At 42.8% G+C, this 19,720-nt stretch overlaps 2 protein-coding genes across 5 annotated transcripts in view; one reads left to right on the top strand and one right to left on the bottom strand.

The window, feature by feature from the left end:
- GFRA1 (GDNF family receptor alpha 1) overlaps window positions 1-19,687 on the bottom strand; it is a 199,681-nt gene extending 179,994 nt beyond the window's left edge. Inside the window, exons 1-4 of one of the 4 annotated variants that reach the window (XM_045025331.1) lie at window positions 19,608-19,687; window positions 9,630-9,887; window positions 8,349-8,651; window positions 6,966-7,049 (exon numbers count right to left, since the gene is read on the bottom strand). In XM_045025331.1, the coding sequence (XP_044881266.1) occupies window positions 6,966-7,049; window positions 8,349-8,651; window positions 9,630-9,669 (427 nt within the window). In that variant the 5' untranslated portion in view covers window positions 9,670-9,887; window positions 19,608-19,687. Of the gene's footprint in view, window positions 1-6,965; window positions 7,050-8,348; window positions 8,652-9,629; window positions 9,907-10,127; window positions 10,762-19,607 lie in introns of those variants that run through there. The other 3 variants (XM_045025330.1, XM_045025329.1, XM_045025332.1) reach the window with 3 other exon arrangements.
- The window catches only part of LOC123374939, a 206,680-nt gene that overhangs the window by 183,796 nt on the left and 3,164 nt on the right, over window positions 1-19,720 (top strand). The window contains exons 4-7 of the mRNA XM_045025336.1: window positions 8,106-8,240; window positions 9,177-9,321; window positions 16,809-16,949; window positions 18,314-18,405. Of these exons, the coding sequence (XP_044881271.1) occupies window positions 8,106-8,240; window positions 9,177-9,321; window positions 16,809-16,949; window positions 18,314-18,405 (513 nt within the window). The remainder of the gene's footprint in view (window positions 1-8,105; window positions 8,241-9,176; window positions 9,322-16,808; window positions 16,950-18,313; window positions 18,406-19,720) is intronic.

The following is a 19,720-nucleotide window of genomic DNA, read 5'->3' as shown; positions in this document are numbered from 1 at the left end:
CCAGTGGTGTAGCCAGGTTCTAACATCAGGGGGAGCGAACACGTAAAAAAAGATGCCAGCCAACATATCCAATTACTAATCAGGTAGTTCTATAACAGGCTATAACAGGCTGCCCTGGACCCCATCACCCCTGAAGCACAAGGTAGGGGTAGGCACCACCATGTTGTGCAACAAACACTTGACAAAATTACTGGACTTAGTGATGGACAATGCAGGCAGGTGGGTATTATGTCATTCAATCATTCAACCCATAAAATTGCACACATTTTGCCTCAGTGAAATTAAATATCCAGAGAATTACTGGGCCTGTGATGATGACCAGGGCTTGCTCACCTGTGGCTCGGGCTCCCCCTCCCTGTGCTGTGGAGGCACAGCCAGGCAGGTCTGCATTTGCAGGCAGGCACCCTGCCTCAGGTGCAGCTCCCATGGGCCCTGATAGCCACGAGACTGGGAGCCTCCCGGCCAATGGAATGGGCTGGGCTGGGGGGCGGAAGGCAGAGGAGGGGAGGCAAGGGGGAGGGGAGTGGGCTGGCACAAAGGGGAGGGTTCTCTGGAGAGGAGTGACAGGGGTCATTGGGAGTCTCTCGAGGGGGCAGAGGGTTGTGTGGGTCTCTGTGGGGCAGGGGGTTGTGATGGGCGGAGCCAGCTGGGTCTGCTCTGCGGGGGGTGTTGCTATAGTCCCCTCAGGAAGTTCCCCCCATCCTGTGTATTTTATACCAGCCCCGGGGTGCCCATTGCTGCTCCTTTCCCCGCCCACGGCTCCATCTGTCTGTCCCCACAACCCCCCAGCTGTGTCCATCTGTCTGTCCTCACAACTCCCCAGGCTGTGTCCTGGTGTGTGTCTGTCCCACAACCCCCTGGCTGTGTCCTTGTGTCTGTCTGTCCCACAACCCCCAGCTGTGTCTGGCTGGCTGCCCCCACCACCCCCGGCTGTGTCTGTCTGTCCCACAACCCCCCAGCTGTGTCTGTTTGTCCCCACCAATGCCCCCCCCCGACTGTGTCTTTGTGTCTCTCTGCCCCCACCACCCCCGGCTGTGTCTGTCTGCCCCACAACCCCCTGGCTGTGTCCTTGTGTCTGTCTCTCCCACAACCCGCCAGCTGTGTCTGGCTGGCTGCCCCCACCACCCCCAGCTGTGTCTGTCTGTCCCCATCCCCCCGCTGTGTGTGTCTGTCCCACAACCCCCTGGCTGTGTCTGTTTGTCCCCACCAAACCCCCCTCCCCGGCTGTGTCCATGTGTCTGGCTGCCCCCACAGCTCACCGGCTGAGTCTGTCTGACAGGGACAGACCCTGCTGCTGCTCTGCCCAGGGCTCAGACGCTGCCGGTGGCTCGCTCCCCCTCCCTGCTGTGGAGGAGTGGCCAGGCAGCTCCGGCACCGCCCCCGGCAGCTCCCATTGGCTGGCGTTCCCGGCCAATGGGCTGTGAGCCCAGTTGCTGCTGGGGCCTCTGCGGCGAGCTGCTGCTGCGGTGAGAGCGCCCAACATTGCAACGCGGGGACCCCCCCCAAAGCACAGGGCCTGGGGCCCAAACATTGGTGGAGCTGGGCCCAGCTTTAGGATTATTGGTGGGGCCTGGGCTCCACGGGCCCATAGAACTCGCCGCCTATGTCACCTGGGAATCCCAACCACACACTATATCTAGAAAGGGGCTTTTGAAGCTCATGGGATTGGAGAGAGAATGCCCCCAAACTACTCTTTCTTCTCTGCTCAACACCCCAGTCCCTCCTGTGTTTGATTCCCTATGCTACCATCAGGGGGAAGGAGAGCCAGAGACTAACCTCCCACTATAAAATACTTAAACATTCTCAAGTTACACGTGTACATGAGATGGTTATTAAACTATCTCACTAATGTGCATAATTAATGTGATAACTCCAGAACTTCCCATTTTTATAACCTTATGCTTCTTAATACATTAGATGACCATCTCTTACTGAAAATAATTTGCTTTATTTGTACTTACAGCTTATTCACTATGCAAATCAAACATGTAAACTTTACATGGTATGTTGCTGATATGGAATTTAAGGATTCTTATTGGAGCATAATGTGCTGTCTCCTAAACTCCGCTTTTATAGATCTATACGTTTATGTAAAAAATACTATAATAAATTCTAAAAACACCATGTTTGTCAAAGTACAAACTTCTAGACATCTTTTACAACAGAAAGTTCTCAAACCTTTACACAATGTGTCCCATGTCTTATAAAAGACCGCCGCATTAGAGGGAAGGTGTCCATGGATCAGTTCTCAAACTGTGGGTTGGGACCAAAAGTGGGTCGCAACCCCATTTTAAGGGGGACACCAGGGATGGCGTTAGACTTGCTGGGGCCCCAGGGCCAAAGTTGAAGCCCAAGATTTTCAGTCCTGGATGGCTGGACTCAGGTTACAAGCCCCCCGCCCAAAGGTGAAGCCCTGGGGCTTCAGCTTTGACCGGCTCGCCCACCCAGGGCGGTGGAGCTCGGGCTTTGGCCCCCCCTACTTGAGTGGGCTCAGGCTTCAGTGCCTCCTCCAGGGGTCACGTAGTAATTTTTGTTGTCAGAAGGGGGTCACAGTGCAATGAAGTTTGAGAACCACTGCCTCATGCATGTTGTCACTTATGTAACATCCATGTCGTAACTACCGCAGTCAGTTACATGGAAAAGAAACATTAGGAAAGTATTTATTTATTTTTAGGGGTCTTTGAATGCGATTTAACAGCTGGAAACAATAAGGAGCCAGAAGCATGTGACCAGCCAATTCTCCACAAGCCACCAGCAAATTCTCCCTGGACCATGAATGGTTTAAGAACCACTGTTGTAGAATGTGCCTCGTGCAGCAAATCAGTACATATTTCCAAAAGAAATGGATAAATGAGAAAGAATATACAAAGATTAACAGAGTAATGAGTTTGTGATTAATCATTCAACTCATGAGTCAAGTTTAATATTGTGTGTATAATATATTAGGTCATCTGAAGGAGTAGAATTAAATATTCTTCTATTTGCCACTATGTATTCTGTTTACACCACTTCACAGAAATGGCCCTAGGTGTTTTGTTCTGCTTCAATGGCGCTCTATTTTGTACTGAAGTGAATGATGCATTTCAGAAACCATCTCTTTTGTAAATATTTCTTCAACTATACGTAGTTATGCTTTTATGAATACAACAATTATAATATTTACTTTTGAGTTTATATTTCCAGTTGCAAGGAACAATGTCAAATGCCATTTTAAGGGGTGGGTTACTCGTCTTCACGTGTTGAAGGCCAAATTGTTCTGTGTTGAAGATAAAATCGCTGAATTTTAAATAAGTTAAACATTGGAGATACTAATGAAAGATCACACCTGAGGCATAGAGGTTAATGGTATAAAGCTAATCTCCAAAAACCTAATCAATTGATTTGTATATTCACTATAGTTGTAATGGAGATAAATGTCCCAGAAGGTGGTGTCTCTCAAAAGCAGTTATGGTTTAGCCAAAAAAACAGGGATTTTAATGAAACCCTTCAATGAACTACATGCTATTAGCTGAAAAAGGCACCCAGGTCTTAGGCTAATGTACAGAGTTGTGTCTTAGCTAGGATGACCACCTTTTCAAAATGCAAAACCGAGACACATGCAGTAGCCCCACCTCTTGCCCCTCCTCTTCCCCCAGGCCCTACCCCCTGGCCAGCCTGGAAGCCAGAGCCAGGTAGTGGTAAGAGCCACCCAGGCTCGGGCCACTGTGCATAGCCCTGAACCCTCCATCTGCCCTGGGCAGCAGGCTGGGATGCTCAAGAGCAGCCCCAAACCATGTCCCCATTCCCCAGGGAGCACTCCCCAGGGCAGGTGGAGAGTCCAGGGCAGGTGGAGAGTCCAGGGCTCCCGGGCTCTCTGGGTGGCTCTGACTACTGCCAGGCTTCTGGCCTAGCGTGGAGGCCTCATGGCCAGGGGGGCCAAGTCCCACCTCAGTGCCTCCCCCCCTCCAACACACACACCAGGAAGAGGCTAGCACTGCCTCTGAACCTCATGCAGGCACGCAGGGAACCCAGGACAAATGCTGTCCTGGGGTCATTCAATCCACAACCAAGACTGGACATGTACATTTCAGGACTGTCCCATCCAATTAGTGACAAGTGGTCACCCTAATCTTAGCATGCATTTCACAATTGAAATAGAGAAGTTCCAGAGCTGGACACGATTACTAAAACAAACCTACGTGAGCCCAACACCAAGGCTCAGGTTCTGCTGCATGCTCACATTGTGACAAAAATGGCTGACAAATCTGAGGTCTGGGTCTATAAGGTCAGATGGTCCTAGCCTTAAACTGGGAGGAGAGTCACAGGCCTGCAGTTAGGAGGATGATGTGTCATAGGCTCCCTTTTAAGGAAGGGACTTGTGCAGAAAAAGGTACATTTAATTCAACTGCAACTAATCCTCAGCCCACTTCTCCTTCTTTGCAGGTTTATTAGAGGTACAAATGCAAAATTTAGTTGTCGTGGATTTCATCTCAATGAGAGACCCTTTGGGTCCATAAGCAAATAAATGGATTACTAAAGAGAATTTTTTAGTTTTTTTACATTAGTGACATTTTTCAGACTGAATATTATTCATACAGTAATTAAATCAAAACAGACTATTTAAAGAAGTTCTTCATTTTACTTTAAAATATTAAATGTTTGACAACACTATGGAAATTGCTTACCGAAAACAAAATACAGAATGGACAAATTAAAATCATTCCTGGGTTATGTAATACAAGACTAATACTGACAATTAGGGTAAGTGCTTTAAACAAAAAAAACAAAAACAAAAAACTTTACTTCCATTTCTTAGACATGCATATGCTGGATAAAGTGTATTATTGACCATTCATTTTCAGCCAAACTTTTGTTTCTTGTCCATGTCTTGTAAAATAGAAATAACGTACAAAGTCATAATAATTGTTTCTGATAAGTGACTATAAAGCTTGTTCTGGACTGTACACTAAGTAAAAAGCACACAAACTTCTGCCCTCAATTGATAGCCATATACGTCTGATGAGGGTGAATATGAAGCTAATTATATTTCACATAAAAACTGACCAGGTTTGGCAGAAGACAAGATATGAAAACCTTGCCTACAGGCAACTCTGCTAATATAAATCAGAAAAAAAGAAAATCAAGATCTGAGAATCCTGTATAAATTCTGTTACCCTGGTTAAATGCAGACATATGAAAAAAGTTATATAATAGAAATCATAATCTTAACAATACAAATATTTCCTACTAATTTTTCCTTAAACATTTACTAAATATTGGCATTTTTCCTCTATATGTAATGAAATATAAAAGACAATGCAATTCAAATTTTATTTACTTCTCTGGATCTAATTTTGCAATCCTTACACACCCAAAACCTTCCACTGGAGACAATAGGAATTTTAAATACACAAAGATTCAGACTCAGCCTATGCACCACGATCATAAATGTCGGCTGTAGGAATCATTACAGCTGTTGGGACAGTGTATATAATTTGTTGTTGCAGAGCAGCTGAGGAATCTAACACATTTTTTAAAACTACCTTGGCATAAGAAATGGTGTATCAAGAAAAGAAAAATTGTAACAAAAGACATTTCCATTCAAATCAGAAGAATGTCAAGGTAGATCAAAATTTGGTCTTAAGTAGATCAACCATAAACTTCAAGAGCAGAGTTTGGGTGGTTTGCTGCCAGAACACCAAAATGAAAAGGCTTTGTATTTCTTGACAACAGATTCCTGCTTGGATCTGTTGTCTCCTGTCCCTATTGTCTCTCCTACTGCTAGCTTTCTAGACCAAGAACAATTTTTTTCAAAAGCATCTAAGTGATTTAGACACCTAATCACATTTTCAAAGGTAACTCAGGGCTAGATTTTAAATATATTTAGGTACCTAAATCTGAATTTAGTCACCTAGTGGTATTTTCAAAAGTGCGTAGGTACGTATCTGCATCTTTAGGCACCTAAATATCTTTAAAATTATGGCCGTTAAAAACCTAAAATCCACTCACTTTCACAGAGACTTGGGCTCCTAATTTACTTAAGCACTGCTGAAAATTTTATTCCTCCCAAGTCACCTTTGAAAATGGGACTTAGGCTCTTCTGAAGAATCACTCCAAGTTTCTTGCTCTGGTTCCTTAGACCTTTTCTCTTTCAAAGTGTGATTAACAAAGCTGTTTTCCTTAACAATGCAGTTAATTGCAAGATTAACTGTTTACATTGTATATAAATTATGATGAGATACTGTACTATATTCAATGAGCTGACATCAAATCACTATATAAGTGAAGGTATTTTATACAGACCGCATCCTTACAGGACATTTTGGAAACCAGAAACAAGAATAATAACTTCTTTCTGTAACACATCCTCACAGTCTCAAATCCACTGTTCCAATAAATTATATTCATTTGGGACCAAAAATATTTAAGTCTGAAAACACAAACAGTATCGTCTGCATGGTACAAGAAAATGCTCAAAGTAACTACACCGCAGATTTTTTCCAAAGCAAAACTACTATGAAAGGCTCTTTTAAAAACTAAACCAGTTAATTCAACCAAAAGAGACTATTCTTAATCCTAAAACATCTTCTTTTAAAACAAAAGGTATAAAATAATAAGACATTCTCACCATCTCCCTTAATGTCAATGGGAGGTAACTTACATAGCCACATTTCCAACAAGGCATTGTACTGTAAATTACAAACACAGGGAATTAGATTGCCACCTACAGGTAAATTAGTCAATTTCTGAAAACAAGTGCTAAAACAAGGGGGGTGGAGGGAATTACCCTCTTCAATTTTAGTGTTTTTTTTCCAAATATTTTGGAACCATAACCATATTTTGACTTTCCCAGATCCAGAAAGTAATCACGTTGCTCTGTAGTTACAGAAGAGGATTACTCCATAAACCAAGAAAACTCACGTAGACCAAACTGGACAGAAGTAGCTTGTAGTCACATTTTAGTAAAGAATTTTAAGTCTGCTTACCTGATACGATTGGTGCTAGCCTAAATATGTCTGATAATCTGCTGTTAACTGGTTCATAGGGGGAATCTTCAAGCAAGTCATTTCCTAAAGACAACAAAAGATTTGGGTTTCTTTTACACATTATTTTGGGGATGAGGTTTTGTTACTTCACATGATGGCATTTTTATTCTAAAAATAATTAGATTGGGTTAAAAAGAAACCCACTCTAATGTTACAAGGTGCTTCCCATTTACTGTTCATGCTATTTTCTCTCCCCAAGGGAGAGGATGGAAACATTTGAAAGAAAGAAGTATTTCTTGCCATTAACTCCCTCCCCTCCTCCAGCATGGAATGAAGTCACAAATCAGAAGAGGCAGTCTGTGACATCACAAGTACTGCCTATCTTCAGGTGCGGGGGGGAGGGGAGTTTCTTACTCACATCAACTCATTCTTGGAAGAGAAAGAGCAGAAGTGTTTTTTTAATCAAAAAACAGTTGGGAAGGAAATTGATTTATAATGTAGCAACTGTACTTTATTATGAAAGTTGGAGCAAAGAGACATATATTAATCAATTAAAATATTCCAACTGACATTTTCATTGGCTAATGCATACAAATTGTATGGCTTCCAGGGAGCAATATAATGCTGGAAGCACCTTCAGAATGGATGTTTGAGACAAACTAGGCCCCCAAAAATTGCAGGATGGGGCCCTAAACTGCCACTGAATTCAGCAGGCATTTGGGGTTCTTCAGCAATGCAAAATCCGGGCAGGTGACACATAGGAATATTACCTAAGGACCTGATTCTGTTCCAAGTAGACTCAATGGGACAAGGACTTTAATGGGTATAAAGGCAACCTTATCATTTAACACTGGCATGCCATTTGCAACTCTCTCCTCTGCATGCTATGCAAAGTACCAAATCCTCTTTCATATAACTGTATCCTGTTGGTAAATACAAGACCAGGAAGAACGGGCCTTTTTAAAAATAAACTACTTTTATCTTACACCCAGGAGCTAATTAGTTAGTTTCCCACCGTGTCCCTGTGAAGTGAGATTAGTTAACGAGTGTTTAAACTCCTCAGTTAGGGCGAAGTCACAAATTGATTGTTCCTGGCGCTTTTGCACTTGCAAATGCCCTAATCTTTTGACTTTGGTTTAGAAAGGTCAACCGGAGTCCTCTGGAGGAAACCCTAATTGTGGATTGCCCAACACCGGGAGACTGCAGCAGCAGCTGTTCCTGAGTCGGATGAAAGATCCTCAGTTTGCAGCTGAAGAGCACAATGTGAATTATGAGGTCAGACCCTCCGTTTAGTCGGCGCGGTGGTGGCTAGCTGCGGCTGAGAGGGGCTGGGAAACCACCCTGCCTTTGGGGAGTGGGATGTTTCTGGGTTTCGCAACGTACCCTGTAAGCTTTGGTACATGCTCCAGTAAATGCGCAGGCAGTTTTTCTCCTTCTTCATGCCCCTCTTGCAGCGGCAGTTGTAAAGAGATTTCTGCTTGAGCGCCTCCATGGCGCTTTTGCACTCGTCTTTCGCCTCCAGGCCTGTCGCCCGGCTGAAGTTGCTCTCTTTGCCGGCTACACACTGCCTCAGTGTCCTGTACTTAGTACTACAGCTCTGCTCCTTGAGACACTGATCGCTGGCTCGCACGCAGTCCAGACGGTCCCCGCCAGACAGCCCGCTCACTTCTGCGGACAGAAGTACATCTAGAGAGAGAGAGAGAAACAAACCAACCAAAAAACTCTTGTTGAGACACTGGGCTCCGCGCCAGCCTAAGCTGGGGAGGGCAGCCCACCTCCTAATAAAGGGAACGCGCGACCCCTTTCCACAGGCAGCCGCTCGCTAGCTGCCAGCCCGGGGCAAAGCCAGGAGCTTGTTCTGAATGTTTGGGAACATAAATGAGGTTTCAAGGGGGTGGCTCGCCTTCAAATCTCTTTACGGGAAGTCCACAGAAAGGACAGAGGTTAATGTGCATGGTAAAATAGTCACTGTTCCTTACATCAACCTTCCTTTAATTAATAACCCTTCCCTGCCTATGTTCCACTGAGGGGTTAAATATCCGCCCTGGCTTCCCATAAGGGTTTTGCTGTGATTTCAATTACATTCATGCGTAACCCGAGAGCGGAGAAGTCTCCTCGGCAACTGATACTAGCTCTTTTTTTACTGAAGTCGTGTTTTAAAGGCAGTTTGTTATGTTTTTCCCCCTTGTTCCCATATTCATCGACACGTAGGATGCTTTTTTGGAGAAGGAAACAGCGAACGATATGAGCCACCCTTCTCCACTCCCCAACGCAAGTAAAATGCTTCCCTTCCTCAAGACACACACTAAACATGTATTGTTACAAGATTTGCCACCAAGCAGGAAGGCACGTTCAGGTAAGCGATGCAATCAATCATTCTTCTCACTGATGACACCCCCCTCCCCACCCCGACCCACAGTGTTATTAAGATGAAAAGCGACTATTGAAAAGTTTTCCTCTAACTCACTAGAGCCCAATTTAACAACGGGCTCTGCAGGCAGTAGCTAAATCTCACAAAGCTTTAAATGTGGCTTGTGCTCATTCAAATCCATCAAAACTACTGGCAACTTCCCCGTTCACCTTAAACCAGACATCAGACATCGGATCCCATAAACGCTTTACCAAGCCCTGTAAAAAGCACCAATGTAAACGCCGGCAACTTACCCATTAAGGGTAAAACGAAGTATAAGGTAGCAAGAAACATCTTGTTCTCTTCAGATGGTTCACCCCGATGAGCTGATGCGCCACCCCAAAGAGGCTCAGCATGTAGATATTCCCAAACAACGGCGGTCCAGAGACTCTGATTTCAGATCCATCGAATTGAAAGAAACCCCCTTCTCCTCCTCTTCACCAGTAACACCACCAGCTGCAGCAGCTGGGCGAACGCTGAGATTATTCGCTTAGATTTCAGGTCCGAGCAACCTGAAAACACAAGCAGTCACTGCAAGGGGAGAGCGAGACACTCGCGCGGTGCCTGCGAGACAGACAGAGGCAGAGTAGGCGATTCGGTTGCCTCCTTGGGTGGGCAGCACTTTTTTCCCAGGGAGGGACTCGGAAACAGGGAGGGGAAAAAAACCCAGGCGATTTTCCCCCCAGTCCCGCAGCCTGGCTTCCATCAAAGATTGCTCCGGACTGAACACAAAATAAAAGCTTTCCACTTACACAGGGAGCCTCAGCCGCCTCCAAGTCATGGTGTCTATACAGCTCCTGGCTACCCTGAGTGGGAGCCTCTCCCCCCGGAATCTACCGCCACCCCCAAAATCCGCAAGCGGCGGGTGCTCGTCTCTCCCTTGCCGGGGGGAGCGGTGTGAGGGGACCCGGCTGACGCGCTGGCAATCTGGGCTTTGGGATGCGCTCACAACGGGCCCCCGCTATGGAATAAGGCGGCGCAGGTAGCAGACGGAGTTATTGATCACTCCCACGGCGCTGGGTGTGATACAATCCGGGCAGGTGCAGCTGCCGGGCGGCTCCATCAGAGGCGTTAGGCAAACCCGTGCATGGCCTGGAGGGGACTCCGCAGACAGTTTGGCTGGGTGGGGGGTTGTTCCCTCCCCCCCAGATGATCAAAGCACCCACGGGGACAGCTGCTCAGGGCCGTCACTACCAGGGCTCCTCGCCTCCCGGGACACACGGAAAGGTGCCAGCGAGGCGCTGGGCCCCAGGGGTCACTTTTGTATCGCTCGAGAGACCGTAAATCCGGAGGAGTTCGGAACACGGAGCCGCCGGGACAATTTCCGCTCCGGATCCCCTTCGCCTGACTTGTTAATGAATTACTGACAGCGAGGTGGGAGTCCCTCGGTGAACCCTGACTGCGCTTTGATGAGAAGAAACCTCCTCCCTCACCCCCAGGCTCACCCCTCCTACTCCTTCCCCTCCGCCCCACCCCCACACGGGGGTGGTGCGGAAAGGTGCCTCCGCTTTATGCACACACACGAATCAGCTCCCCCCTGCTGTCTGAAAAAGAAACTTTTGGACGTGACTCTAGCGTGGAGTCCGGACTTTGGTTAGCGCCTGTAAGAGAGGCGCACGCCCTATTCCCTTCCACAGGTTGAGGGAAGAAGCGAACAGGGACCCATGGAGCAAGGAGAAGACCTACTTAAACATCTGCTGCGATCTCAAATACATGCTCCCACCCTGGCCACTTCAAAAGTTAAAACGTGGAATTTATTTTCCACACCACTGTTCAGGAGGAAAACTCCCCCCTGCAGTCAGCCTCGGTGCCCTGGGGGAATGAGAAATAGGTTGCAAAGGAAAGCAAGACGTGCTTGAGTAGGTACCTCAGACCGTTCCCATGTGAAAGCCATGATTGTTCATATAGCCCACTCTTATTTTTGCAATCTCCAAAGGCAAATGTAGGGCTTAAAGCACAGGGGGAGATCAGAGAGATGCCCAGACAGCCCTCTACTAAAGTATTTCATTACAAAATATGAAAATGTAACAAGAACGGCCATGCTGGCTCAGATCAAAGGTCCATCTAGCCTAGTATCCTATCTTTAGACAGTGGCTGATGCCAGGTGCTTCTGAGGGAATGAACAGATCAGGCAATCAGCAAGTGATCAAAATGCACTTTTCTTATTTATAGTACAAAGGCTACTTAGAGGAGCAGAGGGCTTAGTTCCCTTTTATATTGGGGTCCTCCTACATTCAAATACAACTCAGATACTTACAGAATAGAAAGTCACCCACCACCTTCCTCTTGTATATAATGTTCTTAGTTTGGTTATAGCACAGTATGTAAACAATCAGCAGCACTTTCTATGAACTGCAAATTACTAGCAAACTTCATAGATCTATAGATATTTGTGTGTACATAGGTTTATTAGATGGGTCCATATATACCACCATTTGGACACAATTCTAGTTCAGCGTATCAATTTACACTTGGCTCCTGAATAAACAAAGCAAACATATGTCACATATTCATGACAGATGGTTCAAACAGAGAGCTATTTAGTGGTTTCCCCACAGTTGCTACTACATGGAGTTCCCCAGAAACCCAACCAAAATGTAATTAAGCTAAAATACTGCTAGCTTCCAGATTTTCTCAAGTTTTTATATAAAGCAAAACCTGATTCAAGTGTTTATATTTCTCCACTTTTATACATTGTTTGGAGTTGAGATAAAAAAACACCACCAACAACAAAAACAAGTATATTTCCCTACGTATTTTTGACAACAAGCTTTGTTTCCCTTTTGGCTAAAGAATATTCTTTTCTTTAAGGTGAATTTTGTTGGTTTCTTTTGAGTCAAGCTGACCATCTTATAACAATTTTGTAGGATACTTGTTGTCATTAAGACAAGCTCAGAATCACTGGCATAGTTGGGAAATACAGAAAATATAACAAAGGGAGAATTATTTTTAAATGGGAAGTTTTCCCATTTTTTTCTTCCATCACTCTTTTTTTAAACAGGCAAATCTGCATGAAAAGGGAATCTTGATTCCCTAGAATTTCATCCATCCCTGCTGCTTATTCCATAGATGAATTCATAATATTTGTGATGTCACAATGCAACTAATTGTTATGTCACAAAGGATTCACATTTCAGAGGTGAGAAATGTATATTATTCCAAGGTGGAAAAGAAAATCTATGAACTTCTGCATAATTTACAAACATATTATATTTATAATATGATACTAAGCAAATGGTCATAACATATGATTTTTAAAATCTCGGCTCTTTGTATTTTAATTTATCACTAAATCTCAGAGTCCTTAAAATATTTAAAGTGCACTAACTTAGCAATGACATTTACAGTATCATATTCAGCAAATGATTGTTTCTAGCTTTTGAAACAGTTGATAATTAAAACAGTGGAGCAAGTTGGCCTTGCAAATGTTTCAGTACAAATTGGACTGGATGATGAGGTTTATTCTTTTCATTTCCAAATCTGACATTATCACACAACATAATATGTATAAATATCTTATGGCATAGCGGACATGATTCACCTATCACTTACATTGGCATAAATCAAGAATAACTTCAATAAAGAGATTTTACACCAGAGTAAAATAAGTGCAGTTGAGAAGAAAATCAGGCTCACTATTTCCAAAACCAACACAAAAATGTAATGACTTGATACTATATTACTGTTATGTAATATATTTAACAGTATTACGTGGTGTGTATATATAAGAAATAACATAACAGGGCTCTTCTGAGCTAATGGCCGCTCACCTTGGATGGTGTTCTAAACCGTGAAGCTACAGGCTGAGGCCCAGATCTTCAAAGGTCTTTAGACACCTAATTCCCATTGATTTCAATGTTAGTTAAGTGCCTAAATGCCTTTGTGGGTATGGGTCTGAGTAACTTAACCACATAAGAGGAGTTTTGCCACTATTATGAAATTGAATTTATATTTGATAATAATGTTAAAAGTCAGATATAGGATGTCATTGAAATGGTTATAAAACCCCCCCAAAACAGTTAGAAAATGTGCATTCCAAGTTTTATAGATATTGTGTAAGTACAGTTCTTTTTTTTTCACATCTCTTTGGTGAACACTGAAAAATTAGCACCCCATGAAAGGTGAAAAAGATTAAAATCCCATTACTTCAAACAGATTTAACAGCCCAACTCTATGTTTTGAAAACAAAGCCAAGGCAGAAGCCACAGTGCTAAATAATTTTTTTTCTGAATATCTAACCGCTCCCCTTCACATGGACTCTTTGATAGGACAGTGGATATGAGAAAATTAGTGCAAATTGCAAGGATTTCTGCACTGTAACAGAAATGATTAAATCTTTTTTGAATTCTTTCTATACCTAGAGTTCTTATTTACCATTGTTGACTTAATTTTGTCCTTAGTAAATCTCTGGGTATCACTTCCCTCCCTTAGTTTTAAACTAATTTTCATTTCTTATTAGCCATCAGGCAGTGCAGGTATTACAGAACCTTTGTAGGAGAGTATTGTATTTCTTGGATACCTAAAGTCACTTGCGCATTGGCCTCGTGCCTCAGAAGGCACTCACGGTATGCATCCCTATTGAAATGAAGTGCCTGTCATGTCATATTAGTGTTGTTTAAATATATGCTGCGACAAATCATGTTTTCAAGTCACTTTTTTTTTCCTTCAGTGCTTAGGTACCAGACTGAAAACACTAGACACTGATGTCCCATTATCTACAGGAATAGCATGGGCAGTAGAAGCACAAGGCTTTCTCCTAACATGCCTAAAATACTGCTCTGGAGAGACTGCCTCTAGAAATGAGGGGGAAATTCAATCCTCTGGTTACATTCTGCTCCCAGTTATACTGGTGACTTCAGTAGGCTTACTCCCGATTTACACTGGTGTACCAGAATCCAGTCCAATATGTCAATTCAGTAATTAGCCAGACTCCACATTTATTTTGTCTCTGCGGAGACTGACAAAAACACTGCCAGTTATAATGTTGGTTTTTAAGATGTGAAGAGGTGTCCCCTTAGAAACAAGGCAGACACCAACCTCACTGTGGACTTCAGCCTCCATGATGATGGCTCCACTGCCTCTCGGTCCTCAAGGATGCTCAATTGTTTCCAGAGCTGTAACTAGGCATTTTAGTGCCTGGGGTGAGCAAGCAAATTGGGGGTGGGGGTTAGTCATTTTTTTGCCCAGAGGCGACGTGTGTGTGTGTGTGTGTGTGTGCAAGGTCACATGCCTCCCCCCCGAGTTTTTGGCTGCCCCCCACAACCCAGATTGGGTGCCCTGCTGCGGTGAGTCAGGGGGTGCCGCCTCTGTTTCTGCCCCATTTTCCCACTCCCACAGCTTTGTGCTCTGGGCGGCTGCCCCACTCACTCCACTCTGATTGCAGCCCTGACAGTTGGCATTGCTGTTGGTACTTCACTTTTTAAGGGTTTTTTTGTAAAAGCTATGTCTGTGCTGGCTGATATTATTTTAACAAAGTGAAGCTTTTCATTCAGTTTGCTAAATTTCAAATCTATGTCAATTTAAAACAAAATTAATTCAAGCACCTACATTTCATAGACATTTTCTATTTTCATCAAAAAGATATGTTTCTTTTCTTTTTCTATAAAGAACTATCACTAAGATAAAACGTAGTGATGATAAGGGGACTATTTGACATACTAAACCAACTGTAAAAGGGAAGCTTCAGAAAACTTTATTTCAAAGTGAGTCTAGGCAAAGAGACCCTTCAAAATTTACTAGCTTTCTAGTTTTCAGGTTAGACCTACCTTATTGCATGAAACTGGATGCACTCAGTAGGCGAGAGGTATCAAACTCGATCTGTGTTGAGGGTCAAATGACATTTTCAAATGGAATCCACGGGCCAGTGTTACAAACATAATGGCATGTTCTGTACTTGTTCCATGCGGAATGCTAATGGCTTTCCTTCTGCATCCCCATCCTTATGTACAGGGGAGGCTCTAGGAATTTTGCCACCCCAAGCACGGCAGGCAGGCTGCCTTCGGCGGCTTGCCTGCGGGAGGTCCTCCGAAGCCACGGGACCAGTGGACCCTCGGCAGGCAAGCCGCCGAGGGCAACCTGCCTGCCGCCCTCGCGGTGCCGGCGGAGCGCCCCCCGCGGCTTGCCACCCCAAACACGCGCTTGGCGTGCTGGGGTCTGGAGCCACCCCTGCATATGTAAGTGAATGGTCACTCTACACCAAACACGTAAAAAGGAGTCATCTGCAAAATTAAACTGACTAAAATACTAGTCAGTTTTGCTTTTGCAGCCAGATTCCATGTGCAAAAGCTATAGTGCTGGAGCACTGTGTCAATTGCTATTGCTGGCAGCAGTCCACGATGACAATGGAATGGTAAATTGACATGAGGGCCGAATTAATACATTGACTGGGCTGCATCCAGCCTGCAGGCCACATGTTTGTCATCCCTGCCATAGACTCATTTCACAAAGTGAACTTGAATGAAAATACTGAAGTCAAAGCCATTGAGCCATGAGAAATATAAATTTTATTAAGTGTGGCTCTGATGGAGCAGCTGAGCGGAAGTATGTTGGGGAAAAAGAACAATGCCATGAACTTTTAAATGTTATTCTGTTGGGAAAGAACAGGTGGAGTGAATCTGAGGTTGAACTAATGGGTGACACAGAGTGAGAGAGAACAAGAGACTAGTGGGAAAGGATCCAGAAAACAGTACTTTTAAGGGCTCTTTTCTTCCAAGAGTATGAGAGAGAAGAAGAGAGAAGATGCAGAAATCATTAAGGGGAGGGAATTTAGTTTGCTTTACTTGTCCTGAGTTTACCTTTATTCCATGAAGTCAATATAAGTAGTTGCTTGAATAAGTCAAAAATTTGGCCCAAGGCATTTAGCCTTTGTAAAGTTCAGATTAAGTAACAATGCTGTCCATCCTTCAAACAACAGAAACCTGCACAATCCCCCCAAAAATCAATTTTGAGGAGTTTATGAAACCTTGAGAGGGCTTTTGTGGCCTGGTAATAAGATGGAGTTTTACTGAACCTGTCATGTAAGTGGGTTTAGTGCGTCCAACAAGTGTCAGAGAGCAAAAGGAGCACAAAGACAGGAAGGCTGACTCAAAGTATTACCATTAAGTGCCATACCCTTCCCCCCACACTCCTCAAACCTTCAGAGTGTCTGAGAAGGGAAGATTAAGCTTCTGGATCCTCCATTTCAGTGCTTTTTTCCTCCATAGGCTTTAATCGAGCCTGCACTGTTTATTAATTCACAGAACAATTCTTTTAAGTGAGCTTGTTCACCCAATAGTTTTTCCAAGCTCACAGTTGCCAGCTATAATCATCAGAAATGCTGTGCTTTAAATATTATCTGGCCAGTTAGCTACAAAAGTTGACGTGTTCTTCAGTGATCTTATACATGACAGAATAGATCCCATTAATATGCATCAGTTGGTTTTGAATTTCAACAGGATATGGGATAAATATACTGAAACACTGCACCAGACTTCAGAAATACGGAGTCGTAAAAATCAGAAGAAAATATAAAACTACTGATATTTACTTTGACGGAGAAATTAAAAAATGTGAAAAAATCCTAGCCACTTATAAAGGTATGTATCTTAAAAACATATTATTTTAGCTGCACTATTTTTAGCTAGTATAGACAATACATTAATATATAGGCTAAAAAGTATGCTTTAGACAGACTGAGTCTACCTCTACCATTCTATTGTTTATTATCTCAAAAGGTGGATTGATAGAGCCCCCTAGCGTCTACTGGAAGTATGGTAATTCATGCTCCTACAATAAAACAATTCATGAAAATGAATAATGCAAACAGCGATAGTAAGCAAACAAAAACTTGCTGTAAAGCAATTAAACATACAAGAGGAACAATATAGATGATGACATGTTAAATACTGACTCATATGTAAATGAAACTTACAGGCAAGGGAATCAACGTATTTATCTCAGATACAGAGAACATTCGAGCAGTTATAGTTGGGTATCTCCTAACTTGCAAATTTGAGACTTTATTCCTAATGTCCACAGATAGTTTGATCTCTTGAAGTACCTATTGACTACCTAGCTATTTTAAAATAATCATGATGCAAACAGTAATAAAGGGTTATTCGTAAAGCAAATATGGGATATCAAAGCTGGCAAGGATCAAAACCACTTTTTTTGTACATTTTAAGAAGGTACAATGTTAAAATATGTTAAGAGCTAAAATGGAAATGATTATCTAACAATAATGGACAAGGTCCTCGGCTGGTGCAAATCAGCGTGGCTCACTTGAGGATTACCTGTTCTGTTCATTCCCTCTGAAGCACTTGGCATTGACCACTGTCGGAAGACAGGATACTGGACTAGATGGACCTTTGGTCTGAGCCAGTATAGCCGTTCTTATGTTCTATGGTCTTTGACTTAGCAGCTTTACTGTTTTGGAATCAATGGAGCTTTGCCAATTTACACCATTCCTGCCTTTGCTTCAGGATGGCTAGTTCATTCACATGAAGAATATCAATTTGTACAGCTTCCTGGGTAACTCTGTAATCACTTCCAGGCAAAGAAACTCAATAAAAAACAGTTTTCACTGAAATTTTTTTAAAGTCATGAAAATATTTATGTCAGTATTAGGCTTTCTTAAAGACTTTCATCTTACAAAACCTAAATGTTGGGCCCAAATTATGTGACAGTGACCCTTTAATTAAAATATGTACATTGTTTCTATTTGTTAATTTTATACCGCAGAAAGAGCCTTCTCATATACAAACAAGATCAAATTTCTGTTCCCTATTTCTGATTAATCATTTTAGATTTAGTTAGTTACCAATGGAAATGAGAGAACCAGGGTCTGATTCTCAGTTCACCAACTTAAATCATTGGGAACATCTCTGAAAAACAGTCCCGTTTTCTCCCCTAAATTATTGGGCATTAATATAATAATTTGTTTTCTTTGCCATTACTTCAGGAAGACTTGCATTCCTTCTGACGACACAAGACCTGACTGGCCCCATCTACACTACAGAAATGGATTTTAAACATGGTGGGCCAAATTTAGAGGTGAGTCTAAGTCTAGAATGAGTCAAAATTGATGTACATGTACATTTTGGCAGGGAGGATGGAAGATATAATTACACAGCTAAGGCCTTCTCTATATTACAAAGTTTTTTCTGGTTCAGCCATATAAGTATAGTTAAACTAGCAAAACTCTCCTAGTGTGGATGCATAAAAATAACCATATAAAAATAACTGCATCCACACTAGGGCTTATGCTAGAATAATTAACTTGGTTTAAAAAAAAATCAAATCGCACCTCTAACCACCACAGCTGTAGTGGTGCAACTTTTAAGTGTAGATCAAGCCTGAAACTCCCTCTTTTCTTAAGGTAGTTTTATACCAAATTACCACCATGCAATATACACCCACACATTCCCATACATATAATCTCTGAATTTTGCCCAGTGAATCTAACTGAATGTAAGAGAGTTTGTAATTTACACACTCAGTAGTCAAAATAAAGGAGCACAGAAAGAAGCAACTGATTGGAGCATTTAAGAAAGCATAAGTTAAAATAGGCACCCTCTTTTATTTAAACGTACACCTTCTTTTGACTCCTGTTAGTATAAGTTACACCAACTGAGATTTCTTTACACACAGATAATGGCTTTAAATCTAGTCTAATAAGGGAGTCTGGGTCTACCTTTATACCACATGACCCATCGCCTCTGATTCTGAACAATTGTTTAATATACAGCTAACACACTTGTACTAACAGACTACAAGCTCTTCAGGGTAGGGACTGTGTATTTTTTGGTGTTTGTAGAGCACCTAGCACAACAGGGCCCTGATCCTGACTGGGGCCTCTGGGCACTACTATAATATGAATGTTAAATAAGAATAATAATCAAGGTTCACAAACACATTACCAAGCCTTGAAAATTAATTTTCTGTCTCTTCCAAACTGGGACCCCACATGTATTTTTTTAAACACCATGTTTCAGAACACAGCAAGTTCTGTAGCGTAAATAGAGCCAACTGGGCTGCATTGTTTATAGTTGCATAAAGGTTAGGAATCTACTAGCCCCAAGTGAGAAAGAACAGGAAGTCTCTAGTAAGTTGTAACATTGCTGAATTTCAGACAATAACTGTGATCATGAAGAAAGCACAAGAAACTATGGCTGATGAGACAAAAGGAAAGAAACAAATACCAAGATAAAATATAGATTTTCATATTAAATGTAAAGCTGCAGCAAAGTACTCACCACTCTGAAGTACAGGCCTCTCCAAGTTTGACTTGGCTAACTATCTGATTGGTCACCACTTGTAACAAGTTGGAGCAAACCTTAAAAAAAAAAAAAAAAAAAAAGTCAAATCC

The sequence above is a fragment of the Mauremys mutica genome, chromosome 7, assembly GCF_020497125.1.
Source record: "Mauremys mutica isolate MM-2020 ecotype Southern chromosome 7, ASM2049712v1, whole genome shotgun sequence".
In the NCBI taxonomy this organism is placed as follows: Eukaryota; Metazoa; Chordata; order Testudines; family Geoemydidae; genus Mauremys; species Mauremys mutica.
This window is presented reverse-complemented; position numbering and strand designations above follow the sequence as displayed.